Below are 13,494 nucleotides of genomic sequence, written 5' to 3' on the forward strand. Positions count from 1 at the left end.
GCTAGGATGTTCTTTTCATTCTTTCTTTTTTTTTTTATTCCCTTCCTTTTTGTTCTTTAAACTTACTAAGCCTTTCTTTATAGCTTTGCAATTTCCCCCCCCACACACCCCTGGGATTTTCTTGGTAACAAAATATGAGCAACAATTCATGTACAAAAAAAATGCTGTTCTTTGTCTTGCAGCAGCAGCAGCAGCAGCAACAGCAACAACAGCAGCAGCAACAGCAACAACAACCAGGTCCCAGACTACCCCCAAGGCAACCGACAGTAGCATCACCAGCTGAATCTGAGGATGAAAATCGTCAGAAACCCCGACCGCGAACAAAGATTTCTGTTGAGGCCCTAGGGATCCTACAGAGTTTCATACAAGATGTAGGCCTGTATCCAGATGAAGAAGCAATCCAGACTCTCTCCGCTCAGCTTGACCTGCCCAAGTACACCATTATCAAGTTCTTTCAGAACCAGCGATACTATCTCAAGCACCATGGGAAGCTGAAGGACAATTCTGGTTTGGAGGTGGATGTTGCAGAATACAAGGAAGAAGAGCTGCTCAAGGATTTGGAAGACAGCATCCAAGACAAAAATGCAAACACGCTTTTTTCAGTTAAACTAGAAGAAGAGTTATCAGTAGAAGGGAACACAGAGATTAATGCTGAATTGAAAGACTGATCTAAAAGTATTATTTTCTTTCAACAGTGCCACTGGTATTTACTAATGAAATGAAAATTCCATCTTGCGTTCTGTCAAAAACCTTTATTATTCATTGTTTGGCCAATGAATCTTCCAAAACTTGCACAAAAGTTGAAAAAAGGATAATGCAGACTGCACTAGATGTTTTACTCTGTTTTACAAACTGCTTCGCAGCAACAGATGAAGCGTTGAGGATTGTTTGATAATTATTTGTGTTCACTGGATACACTGTGAGTGTACCCAATAAGCATGATACCAGTGATTTTGATTCTGGAGCCTTCAGACAAGCATTACAACTTTTGTGATTTACTGGTTTTTTGTTTCTGTTTTGTTCTTGTTTTTTAATTATTACTGTAGCACTCCACACTTGATCTTTGGAAACTCACATTTATTTAAAAAAATAAAATAAAAAGAGTTTGTTACTCTTGTTCTATTGTATGTTACAAAAGAACTATAGACTGTGGAATGCAGTTTAAAGATAACATATGCCAACAAATGCCTTGTATTATATGGCACTGCCGTAATTCAGATTTGTTTTCTTTTGGAAATAAAGGTCACTGTATTTTTTTTTTCCATACTCATTGTTACATGGTTTTAAAGAAAATGAAAAAGAAAATGTGAAACACAATTTAGTCCTCATTATTTATTTGTAGATCCTGCAGCATCATGTTGTAATTAATTTTTTTGGAAGTTTCCGTTAAATGTAATATTGCTTCTCTTGTTATCATACTGATTTTTTTTTTCTATTTATAAATGTATTTTGATGGGCAGTAAAACAAAGTGTCTTAAAAGTTTTAAATAGAGAAAATGTGCTTTACACAGTTGCCTATAAAAAGTGCTCTATGTTATCCAAGCAATTCATACTATAAGCTTCACTCTTATTGTTGTATGCAATTTTTACTATCATGCAAATAAGCTTAGGTAAATAAAACTAATAGATCACCTTAGAAACTTATGCAATTAATGTGAAAATAATTGATGTTTGCAATGTGTCTTCCTTTGGTTTACAATCAATTTTAAAGCTACAGCTGTATAAATTTTCTGTATAAAGGTGTATTTCTTTTTTATGAGTTTATTGCTATGAAAACACCAGTTATTTTGTTACAGCTGGCTGTTTTTATAAGTGTATCACAATTTTCTTTATGCAGAAATGTTCTGACTAGGAGTGGTTATTGACTGTAACTACACAATTAAAATTGTTTGTATGGTATGATATGGCAGGGTTTGTCTGCGTATGTGTATATCTGGGAGGAATAACCTGTTCCTAGTGCACATCATACTTTCTTGCCACCACTTTGAAGATGACATTTCAATTGTTCTCCTTTAAAATCACAGGCAGATTTTTTTAATGACCTTCTTAAAATTTGAATTTAGATAACATACTTCAAAAAGAAACCTAGTTTGGTTATGAAAATCATAACCTGTCTTTTCTTGGTTTAAAAACTTGCCTGCCCAACAGAGATAGCAGGATATTATTGAGTCAGAAGGCTATCAGGCATAAACATATTTACAGTTCCTGGCAGTAATGCACTTATAATGGATACAGCTGGTTTTATTTTACACTAGAATTATGCTAACACTGTTCCTTGCACTAATGTATAAACATTAAAAAAAAACATTAATAGCCATAAAGTAAATAGTAAAGATGGGCTTTGCCCATACAGTCCCCTTCTAAGCAAGATTATTTTTAATGATCATTAATAAGGTTCTTGATAAAGTCATAATAATTGGTGACCTCTGAATTTATGCAAGGCTCATGTCTAGGCTGAAGAGCAGTCTGCGGCTGAAAGTTGTGAAGTACACACTTCTCATAGGAGAGAAACAGCTTATAGCCTGTGTGACTTGGGACTGGAGTTCAGCTCAGTTCTTCTGAAATTACTGAAAGTTTGCAAAACTCAACATGAGTTTCAAAGACACAAATGACTATTAGGCTGCAGCAAATTTCTTTGCTTAGTTCCATTAACTTCTTTAGGAATATCCATATTAGGCAACAAAGCAGGTTTCCATTTAAAACTGATGCATGTTGTCCTTTGTCTCAGCGCTCTTTTGGGTCCATTGAGCAGCTCCCAGCTGCGGCACCTCTTGGCTGCTCCCAGGACTGTGGTGGAGCTGCACCATGATTTGGGCTTGGGAACCAGTCCAGTTAAAAGAAAAGAGCCTTAATACCACTGTGGGAGGGAAAGAAGCCTTATGAGGGACACATACGAGTAATTTGGCATTGCATTCCAATAAAAAGACAAACTATACCGTCACTTAAGGGACTTGTAGTAGCCCAAAGCTATGCTGGTTGGAAAAGGGCAAAATTAATTCCTAGTCCACAGCAGTCACTGTGATCAGCATTGTATTTCTTCCCTCATTTCAAATGGGATCATTGGTTTGTACAGCCATGCAGCCGCTCGGAGCTGGGACAGATCCCTGGTCACAGCTGAGGGGCAGGATGATACGTAGCCCAGGCAGTGAAAGCTGATCTGATGTGCAGGGCAATACCAGTGGCATCCTTGGGTACACTTTTAAACAAGCAATGTGTGCATATGCAGGGTAGGAGGGAAAGTGAAGGAAAGACTTTCCTGAAATATCACTCTCTCCACACTAAATGCTAATACACACAGTACTCCTAATACCAGAAACAGGGCAACCCTACAAAAGTATAAGAAGAAATGTTTATAAAATTGTCTTTTCTATTTTGCAAGCAATTTCCTTTTTTTTATCCTTTTAAGTTTTATGGGTGCTGAAGTAGAGGCCATGTGTGCTTGCAGATGGTTATTATAGCTGTTTCGTTTCTATTATCTTCATTTTTCTTTCTCCTAGCGTAGCTGAGGTTATCTTCCAAGTAGTTCAGCCTCTGTAGTTGCACATTACCTGCACAGGGGTTTGAATCGTTGCCTTTTTGTGTCCCGGTGGATGGGCTGCGAGTACAGTCTTTTAACTTGGCCTAAGTGACCAGAAGGTTTTTTGTTAAATCCTTAGCAGTGTTGTCAAAGGTGATAATGGGTATTAAGGATTCCAGCTTTATGTGAATGCAAGACATTTATACTGTTAGGAGTTAAGCTATGACAAGCATATGTCACCTTGACTCATGGACTTAGACTACCTACCTACCTTATGCCCTCCTCTGTTCCTTTTTCTCACTGGTGGAATCCTACCAAAAAAAACCACAAAAAGCCCAACCAAACCAAAACAAAAAAACTACCAAAAAAAAAAAAAAAAAAAAAAAAAAAAAAAAAAAAAAAAAAAAAAAAAAAAAAAAAAAAAAAAAAAAAAAAAAAAAAAAAAAAAAAAAAAAAAAAAAAAAAAAAAAAAAAAAAAAAAAAAAAAAAAAAGAAACCAACCAAAAACACAAAACCAAAACCCACAACCACAACTTTCCATTTCTGAAAAGGTTAAAAAATCAGACTGGACATCGGTAGTGAAAAACACAAATTGAGACATCAAAACACTATAGGTTGGCAAATTCACTGAGTAGGACTTCACTGAGCGTATGTAAAATGAGTGTTTTGTATATACTTAGTATGGGGAATGAATATAACCTACTAAGAATAGAATTTAAGTTGCAAAGAAAGCCAAATGCCTAAAAATGAGGGAACCAAGTGCTGGGAGGGGATGGCAGGACTTAGTTTTTGCTATAAAACTGACGTTAAGTATTTACCATGTTTTATGGTGTTTATCATAAGGAGTAGAGTATTTTTACTCCCTGATGATTCCCATTAATCTATATTTAACTGACAAGATTTATATGTATGTGCTAGAGTCCCCAGTGTGTGTTTTTCAGCCCTGCAAGAAACCCAAAGAGGCCCCAGATTCCAAGAAGTCCATGGCTTGGAGACAGTCTCAAGCCCCAGTCACACATACAGAAGTTGCTTATCATTATAAAGACTCGCTGCACTACAGGGGTTTAGATTTGTGTTTGGTATAGCTACCTTAAGTTGGTCAGATGACACAGCAAAAACTCCACATAATAAATTATTCTTTCTTAAAGTTTAGAAGGTGCAGCAAATGGAGAAAGAGGGGGAAGTTCCTCCAAACCAGTGATTGTGTTGCAATGAATTGCTAAGTTAGTACTTTGTTTTTGTGCTAGGAAAGCACCACATATTACTAAGTTCATTTGCCAAAGCAAATGCCCCATATGTTAAGAGCAGTATAAATTAGATATTATAGAGGCTCTACTTGAACATCAAGTATTACCAATTCTGCTTGGCTTATTGAACTTGTGCTTTGAAGTCAGGTACATTGCAGAGACCAAAGGTATTTTGATTTTTACATAATGATTTATATTGTGCTTTGAATAACAGCCCCATAGCAAAGCAGGGATATAAATACACTCCCAGGCCTTTTTTTGCACACAGAGGTAATTTAGGTCGGTCTCCTCACAGTGCCTTGCGTCCACACAGTCTTTTACTACAACAAATGAGCTAATAATTCAAACTGCAATAAGTGATCCTCCTTGGAGCAGGAGTAGCGCTACTTGGCAGTGAGTTTGTTTGCTTTCAGGTTCATACAGGAGCCCTCCCGCCCACTCTGCTGCTGGCAGCCCTCCCACTATCTCACACTATTGTTTCGCTCTGACCTGACCTGAGCGCTCTTCCAGCTCCAGGTCATCTCGCCCAAATGCCATCTCTCCTGGTTACATGCCAGCACTCAGGTATATGTGCCACAGTTTAATACCTTTAATACCCTTTGTCATCACCATTTATGCTGTGATCCTTGCAGAGTTGCCAGAATAACCCACTTGCATGGGAAAGAAAGTGATAACTGGAGCAAACTCATCAGGAGCCAGGTTGTTCCTGAGCTGATGGAGTAGAGGGGGCAAGGGGACACGCATGGCAGAGGGGAGAAAGAAAAGGAAAGAGGGAAGTGCCAGATAAAGACAGGAGAATCACTAAGGTCACAATAGCTACCCTTACAGGGGGGAGTAAGCTCTTTTTGCAAGCTGTGCTACAGCAATACTTAAACTACTACAGGCTACTGCCAAGACTCCACGGAAAATGTTCTTGACCTAAAATGAACAATCATCTCCAGTTGTGGGATTTGCCTTGGCAAGCAGTATCAAGGGCAACACAAAAGCCTCAGTCGTCCATGGCAAAAGAGGTCCTCTATCAGTTTGTCCTCTCATACTGTCCCTGTGTATAAGACATTCAGGATTCTTTTCATTAGCTGCTGACATGTTACCATGGAAGATGCAGTTGGGACAGTCTTTCTAGGTTACTTGCTTACATACAAAATGGCCTAAAGTAGCATCCAGGCTGTAAACCCTCTCAATTTCTTCCAGGATCACATCTAACCAGAAGCAGTCTGCAGCCTCAAACCTACTTTTCGGAGCTGTCTCCTCCAGTCCTGCTTCTCCTCAGACCAGATGTGCCATGGGAGTTGGAAAAAAAAAAAAAAAAAGGTATTCTATGGATCAGATGTTTATCATAGTGTAAGAGAGCAGAAAAAAACGTGACCTTTGTGGGTGCAGAGTTGTATAAAGCACACATATTTCGGAAATTTTGAAGCACATAAGTTGCCCCAAGAGGCTTCAGAGAGAGATTTGATACTGCTATAGTCATCTCAGAACATCAGTTGCAATGATTTGAAATTGTTGGAGCCAGAAAAGTTCATACACAATCCTGCTAAATTTGCAGAGGACTTTCTCCCAGAACAGAGTTAAAAAAAAAAAAAAAAAAAAAAAAAAAAAAAAAAAAAAAAAAAAAAAAAAAAAAAAAAAAGAAAAGAAAAAAAAGGTACTCTATTTTGTTAGTTGCATTATAAAATAAACAGTGTTTGCAGTACAAACCTTGTTGCTCTTCCACATCCACATTTAAGGACCACTATCCTGATAAATAGCAGCACTGCCCACAGCTGTGTTCCATCTTGCCCAATCTCGAAAGGGTGCCCTGAAACAGCTTAACTCTTCTTCACTCTCCCATCATGGCCTTTCATCTGCAGTCAGTGTTTTCACCTGGGGAAAGCAATTTAGAAAACAACTTACCTTGGAGCAAATCAGGGCAGGGAAAGGTAAAGTAGGCTGTCCTCTCATAAGTGAAGGAAAAATGATTCTTTATCATTATCAGCAGGCAGCTTGGACTGTGAACTAAGTACAGATGTTGTGTTGGATTGCGTTAGTATGCAAAATGCTATATCCCCAGTGTAATAAGGATTTAATATCAGCTGAGAGACTGAAGAAGGCAAAAAAGGAGGAAAGGTGAGAAAAAATATCTAGATAAAAACTCACTGGGGACAGTCATGCCTAGAGATGGCTGGAGAATTGCAAGATGAGTTTGAAGGAGAAAAAAACGAGGAAAAAAACAAGTCAGGACTACTTTGTGGTTCATATACTGCATGTCCTGCAAAAATGCACAGAGTGAACACAGAAACGTAGTTGCTTCAGTGGAAAGATTAAATAGAGAAGGGTTGCAAAAAAGTGGTGGCAGCTTGCTTCTTCAGCAAATACCTGCAAAATCACAAGTGATGCATACAAGGTGAATACAGAAAGCAAATTCAAAACTTTTTGTAACACAGCCACAGGAAGTGTTGGAAATTATCAACCAGTAGGATTAAAAAACAGTAAAAGAGTGCTGAACTCACTGCTATACACACCTCTCATACCAAAAAACGCAAATAGCTTAAAAAAAAAGTTCAAAGAAATTGTGAAAACAAAGGGTTGCTGTGACCTTCTTTTTAACAGGCCAAGGATTGCTTTTTGCTCTTGTCCTGGACAACCAGCAACCCCGTGATGGCATCCAGTCAGTTGCTTTGAGTCTTCCATAGTCACAAGTGAGACAAATTTGACTGGGCTGAAATTTGTTCTGTTTTCTTGGTCAGGTATGCTAAATGCAGTTTGTGTACTTTATTGTATATGTTGTTCATAACCAGATTTTAAAACGTCTGATCTGAATAATTTCATTGAGGAGTAGGTCACCTCATATTTACAAAACATTCCCTCCCACACATACCAGCATAAAAATTTCCACCCAAATCATTTTGGTCATTGCCATAATACCAGTGCAGATACTGTTCACAACTACGCTCTAACTGCAGCAAGAGTAAAGTAAGGCTCCCTTGACCCCATTTGCTGGCAAAACTGGGACATTTTTTATAATTTGGTACCACCTTTCTTTCAGCCTCCCTGTGCACCTCTCACTATCATTCAGGTTTAGCTGACCTGTTCCTTTCTCTACTTCAAAAGCCCACCGGAAAGGTTCACAAAGGATTAAAAAAAAAACAAAAAACGTTGTATATGCTTACATCATCACCTCATGAGACACTGCTCCCAAGGTTTTTAGGATGCATTACAGGATAGCTGGGAGAAGAATCAGAGGAATGTACTGTTTCGATCCAGTGTCTCCTCCAGCTGTCACTGGGCTTTCTGCAACTTTGTAGAGCCATGGGCAGAGGGATGGTCACTGCTGGGGGTACCTCCCCAGGGCACCACATAATGTGAGGCTGACATCACTCGTAAGCACACTGCTGGACAGAAAGAGCACTGTGGGAAAGCAAATCAAAGCAATGTGATTGCATTTCACATTTGATGCAGCTCATTCCTGAAGCCAGGGTGAATAGCCTAATCCAATGTATCATTCCTGTGCAGGCAGACCCTCAGGCTGGCATCGTGTCCCACAGAGCAGTGCTCCAGTGTGCAGCATCTGCCACTATCTGCCCTAGGGCTTGGCTTCAGATTGTCCTCTTCCTTTTCACCTCCTTTTGGGAGATGCTTGCACAAACTTTGAAGGCCAAAACTCAGGCTGCTTCAAGCCGTTTAGGGCATTTATTCCCCTGCCACTTCTTGCACTAGTTGATGTTTGATCCACACTCATGACCTTTAAAGATTCAAAGGGGCAGATTTCCAGTGATTTAGCTTCAATTTCACTTGCTCTTAGTTTTGGATGTATAAGTCTATCTGCTTACCCATTGTCTCCCCTGCTTAATCAATATGTCAGCTGTTGATCACAACCACTGCCAGACAGCCAGTAGATGGGACAATTATTCTCATAAGGACTTTTAAGCCCAGACTTTTAACCCACAGGGTCCAGCATGAAGCAGCTGCAAGAGCTCTGAGTAGCAGCTGCCCCTTTTCTACTGCAGCTGCTGAGCCACTCTCCTAATAGTCTCTGGCTACTTTGCTACGGCAAGGGGAAAACTACTCTGTTTTCTAGACATCGTAATATAAAAGCTTAGCTCATTGCTGCTGTAAGAAAGGAGATGAAATGCCACAGCCAGCTCCCACCCAGCATGGTTGTGATGTAGTCCAGAGTAGTTATTTTTACCTTGCACCCAGCCAGTAAATGAGTGAGAGGCACAGAACACAACAGGAAAGCTCTTCCCACCTGCCAGTTTTCACATCTGAGCTTTTTGTAAAGAGACATTAGGGCAGATATTTCTACAACCTGAAGCAGCTTCGGACCTGAGATCCTCCTGCTCCTGGCTTTCAACTTGTCTACTGAGCATGGGTCTATGGCAGCTTCTTTCAAACCTGCTTCCTGAACTTCACTAGCTGCCTTGGGACATGGCTTCACCAAACCCATTGGAATAACATCAAGAAGAAAAGCAAAGGAGCAAACACGCAAGAAGAAAAGCAAAGGAGCCACATGTTAGAAATAATTATTCTACTGAGGACCACCAAACAATTCGATACCAACCTTCACGCTTTACAAGCCGTATTCATGGCCAGTTGACAGTACCTCTTCAACTAGGGATAAGAATGTATTTGGAGAAAAAAAAAGTGAGTGGCCAAAACGTTGGGTCAGCCACTTGAGCTCTCAATCTTCTGTGGCCTCACAGAGGTCATGGGCCACCGAGCGAAACTTGAAAGGGTCTTTTTGTTGCTTTGGTATGGTAGAAATTGCCTTATATTCAGCAAGCACTGAGACTGGGGATAAAAATATTTGATTTAAGGCCATAGTACCCCACACCTCCTTGGTTTTGCTGTAAGCACTCATCATCAGTATCAAATCATCCATACTGCCATAGTTTAGGGATATGATGTTATAGCTGCAAAGTGTTACTGCTACTAGTGAGAAGTTATATGCTACATACAAGTACCTTTAACTGCAGTTTTCTGCCTGGACATGTGGTCTCTTATCCACTTCTTCAGTACTGGGGTCTGGCAGGTAGGCTGGAGGGCATTTCCAACTTCAAGGAAATTCCCTCCCTCTGCTGATTTCTCCTTCCTGGGTTCTGCCAGAGCCCAGCTCATGTGATTCATTAAGGGAAAGCAAGACACAAAGTGAATTCATATCCACACCCTCAGTCCTTTCACAATACCCTGTAGTGAGCTATAGGGTTGCCTGTAGGGTCAGGAAATTGTTTCAGAGGATTTGTGCTGACTTTTCTCAAATGTTCATATGCAGCTGTGTAAGCGAATGTTATATCAAGGCACCTTGACAGCCCATGAAGGGATCCCTTCCAGCAGGCAGATGAGAGGGTCCTTCAGCACAGAGCAATGATCCAGTCCACTGGGTCTGTGTGACACTGTGTTAAAGGCCCACCACTGAAAGTGTCCTGAGAAAATAGCATCAGAGGCAAGTAAGGAACAGCACTGGGGAGACAACATGAGAACAGGAAGGACTGCCTTGATACTGAAAATATGGAAGAAACAATAAAGAGAAGAGGGAAAAGAAATAAAATACAAGCAGATTACTAAAATGCACAGTTATGTCAGTAAAATCTCCCACCCCTCATCTATATTAATTTTGTTCCAGTATTTCCTCTCATGTGTTACAAAGATTTGCCCATTTTTCACTTAGAGGAAAAAAAAAATGAATAGAAGCTATTTCTTCCCCAGTGAAGGGAGTGTTCTAAACTTTGATGGACTTGGATTCTTCTAACTTCTTTTTTATCATTATTCTTTCTTTTGGGTTCATACGCATGATGTTTATCTCATCCATGTATGGGAAGAGGGGGAGGAATGGGTAGGCTTGACTTGTGCTAACTGTTGACAACAGTTGTTTAATTTTTTGCAGCATGCACCCGAGCATCATGAGACTGAGTAAAATATAAATAAATATGCTCTTTGGAAACCCTATACATCTTTATGGCCTACAATACCTTCAAATCATTGAAAAACACATGTTTGTTTGTTTTTTTAAAAAAGATTTTGGTGGCAATGCTACTTCCCACTGCTGTAAACAAGGTCAGGAGGCCAAAATTAGTCTGTCCTATTTTGCACAAAATAGTCAACAACTTAAGATGTTTTTGCAATAATCAGAAAATTATTGACCGGTGTCAACACCCCCTTTCTGATAAACTGTTGAAATGTTAATATTCTTGGCAAAATTGTTTTTGCTCTAATTACTGTATCCATCTGCTCTATAAGATTGATTATACTGTGAGAATGTTTGTTCTCTTGTCTCCTGCAATGATGGGCCTCTCCTTGGCTCAGAAATAGTCCTGCCTCATCTTTACACAGAGACGAATGTGCAGCAGAAATCAAACCAACGCTCAGCTCCAAGTTGGATAAAAATTCCTTGAAGGAGTTAATACAGTAGATATCCACTGTCTCTTGGATGGACCATCCCTTGAAAAACTATTGCCCTGGCCCAGATGAAAATAGCTGGCCTCCATTCAGCATGGCTATCAGTGACCAGGAAGGCCACCAAAAACCTGGGAGCCCACAAATACTGGCATATCAGCAGCGTTACTGATTCATCTGAGGAGAAGTTTGGCTAGTTGGCAATGCCAGGCCCCTTCTGCAACAGCTCCTTGGCAATGAGCAGCTGAGTTGTCCGAGGAGCAGAGCGTTTCCTGTCCTATCTTCCATCAGCACCTGCAAAGGATAATGTAACCTGGACTGGATTGGTTATTTCTGGAGCCAACATGTAATATATGTGCTAACTGTGGCACATGCCAATAAAGACCCGGTAAATGTGATGTCAGGTATTAATCATTATTAAAACTGATTAAAACAAAACAAAACACAACAAAACCACCATACATTTTCTCATGAACAAAACCCCCAAAGCCAGTGGAAAAATAATTGCTTTATTAGAAAAATACTGTTTTCCCATGGGAAGGGGAGGAATTAAAAATTGCATTTGATTTTGTACTAGTATTTCAAAATACATGCACAAAAAAAGTCATGTCAACTCAAAAAAAATTATTTTCTTTAAACATTCTTGCACAGCAGCTGAACCTTTTCATTGGAATATGATGCTTTTCTCACACACAAAATAAAATCAGCAAAAGCATTTCTTTCAAAAATACAATTTTCAGTTTAAAAAAAAAAAAGGCAGATATTATCTTCCAGACACTGAACTGTGTCGTCATGTCTCGGGCATTCAAAAGCCACTGAGACTTGGGCTGCGATTGCTTTCAGGTTTTTCATTTTAAAAAAGATTTAGTGTCTTTGTAAAAATCTTCCGAGTTCTTGACTCCATAGGGTGCACTCAGTGCATATACTTATCCTCGCAGAAAGAAGCTTAAAGGCTAGAAACTCCCAAAACCGAAAAAGGACTTTCTAGGTATTGGAGGGGTGACTTTTTCATAGCTTTAAATTCATGATGTAGAAGTATATCTAACTTTTCTGGAACTGTAATGCAGCTTGTAGAGCACCTGCACCTTCATCTTAACCCTTCATTTGTGCCAGCAGACACTCAACTAACACAGACTGCTTCCAGTGTCTCAGCCTCTGTACCATGCAGGAACACTTTCAGAAGAGTTTAAGAGAGAAGGGGGGAAAGAATAACAGAAATATTGTTACTGGATTTCTTGGACATAGTGTGGGAGAATGAGGTTTTTAAGTGAAATTCCTCCTCAGCAAAAAGGTGTTGTATGCTCTTCCTTAATGTGCTGTTACACTACTTAGCGATTTATGGTTTTAACACGAGAAAAGTTTCAGTGGAGAGAAGGTGACTGAAGTCCAGCCTCAACATAAAGCCCCTCTCTTGTCTTCTTCTGGGCTTACCTTCTCCTCCCATTTCTTGCAGCAGTTTCCAACTTTAAGAGCCAGCACAATGCTATATCACTGCTACCATTGCCCAAGCATGAGAAATGCAGGAGAACCTCCTATAGGAGAAATGTAGTAGAAGTTTCTGCAGACTTCTTGCTTCAAGATGAGCAAAGTTGCAGTTAGGTACCCAGTAGATATAAGTCTGGGGTAGCTTATGCTGAAACCAGTAGGGATTTCTTTTAATTAAAAAAACAAAACAAACCAACCAACCAAACAAACAAACAAAAAACAAAACCAAAACCAAAGCAAACAAAATAAACTTTTTCAAGGTGTTTTCCATTCTAAATAGGTTTAATCATAACAACTGTAAAAGGACAGATCTGATTCTAGCAAACATCATGGTAAATATATCACAGAAAGTTTTGGCATGAAGATCTCTAAGTCTCAGAAAGGAGAAGGATTGTACGTTACAATCTTTATGTAGGACAAATACAGAAAAGGACACCAGCAACAGCAAGACCCCACACTCCACAAAGAGCCCCCGGGAAATCCTGAAGTCCAAAGATAAATTAGGGGTTTTCTAAACATTAACCATTACGGTTACTCTTTGTGCAGGGACTTGATCACTTTCTCATTGTCCCCTGTACAAAATACATGGAGGATTGCAGTGACTGAATTAGGCTTGATAATTTCCTGTCTGCCTGCAGACTCAGACTGACATCCTGACGCTGTCCTACACTGGAGGACTATTTTAAAAGCTGCCTTTACAGGCACGCTGGATGTAATGCAGTTTTATTTTTAAATGAAATCTTTGATTATGGAGAACAAACCCATGGCTAGGGATGCATGCAACAGAACCACAAAGTCTGTGGGGGACCATGCTTATCGCAGCAAAATCGCCTTCTCAGTGTTCAGCATTGCTGCCGTGTCATGTTACAGTAA

General features: G+C 39.7%; 1 protein-coding gene and 1 long non-coding RNA gene across 11 annotated transcripts in view; one reads left to right on the forward strand and one right to left on the reverse strand.

Annotated features, from left to right (window-relative positions):
- The window catches only part of SATB1 (SATB homeobox 1), a 93,905-nt gene extending 92,001 nt beyond the window's left edge, over positions 1-1,904 (forward strand). For 5 of the 10 annotated variants that reach the window (XM_027881821.1, XM_027881819.1, XM_027881825.1 and 2 more), the window contains one exon: positions 183-668. In XM_027881821.1, coding sequence (XP_027737622.1) covers positions 183-668 — 486 coding nt within the window. Of the gene's footprint in view, positions 1-182 lie in introns of all 10 variants that reach the window. The other 5 variants (XM_027881824.1, XM_027881827.1, XM_027881818.1 and 2 more) reach the window with 4 other exon arrangements.
- Positions 1,905-3,795: 1,891 nt separating this feature from the next.
- Positions 3,796-9,792, reverse strand: LOC114056542. The gene is made up of 3 exons (XR_003571026.1): positions 9,708-9,792; positions 7,914-8,132; positions 3,796-3,828 (listed from the first exon to the last, which is right to left on the reverse strand). It is a non-coding gene; the product is annotated as an uncharacterized LOC114056542 (long non-coding RNA).
- Between the last annotated feature and the right edge of the window lie 3,702 nt (positions 9,793-13,494).

This window comes from Empidonax traillii, unplaced genomic scaffold, assembly GCF_003031625.1.
Source record: "Empidonax traillii isolate 1590-97213 ecotype Southwest subspecies unplaced genomic scaffold, ASM303162v1 scaffold96:size1206935, whole genome shotgun sequence".
NCBI classification, from domain to species: Eukaryota; Metazoa; Chordata; class Aves; order Passeriformes; family Tyrannidae; genus Empidonax; species Empidonax traillii.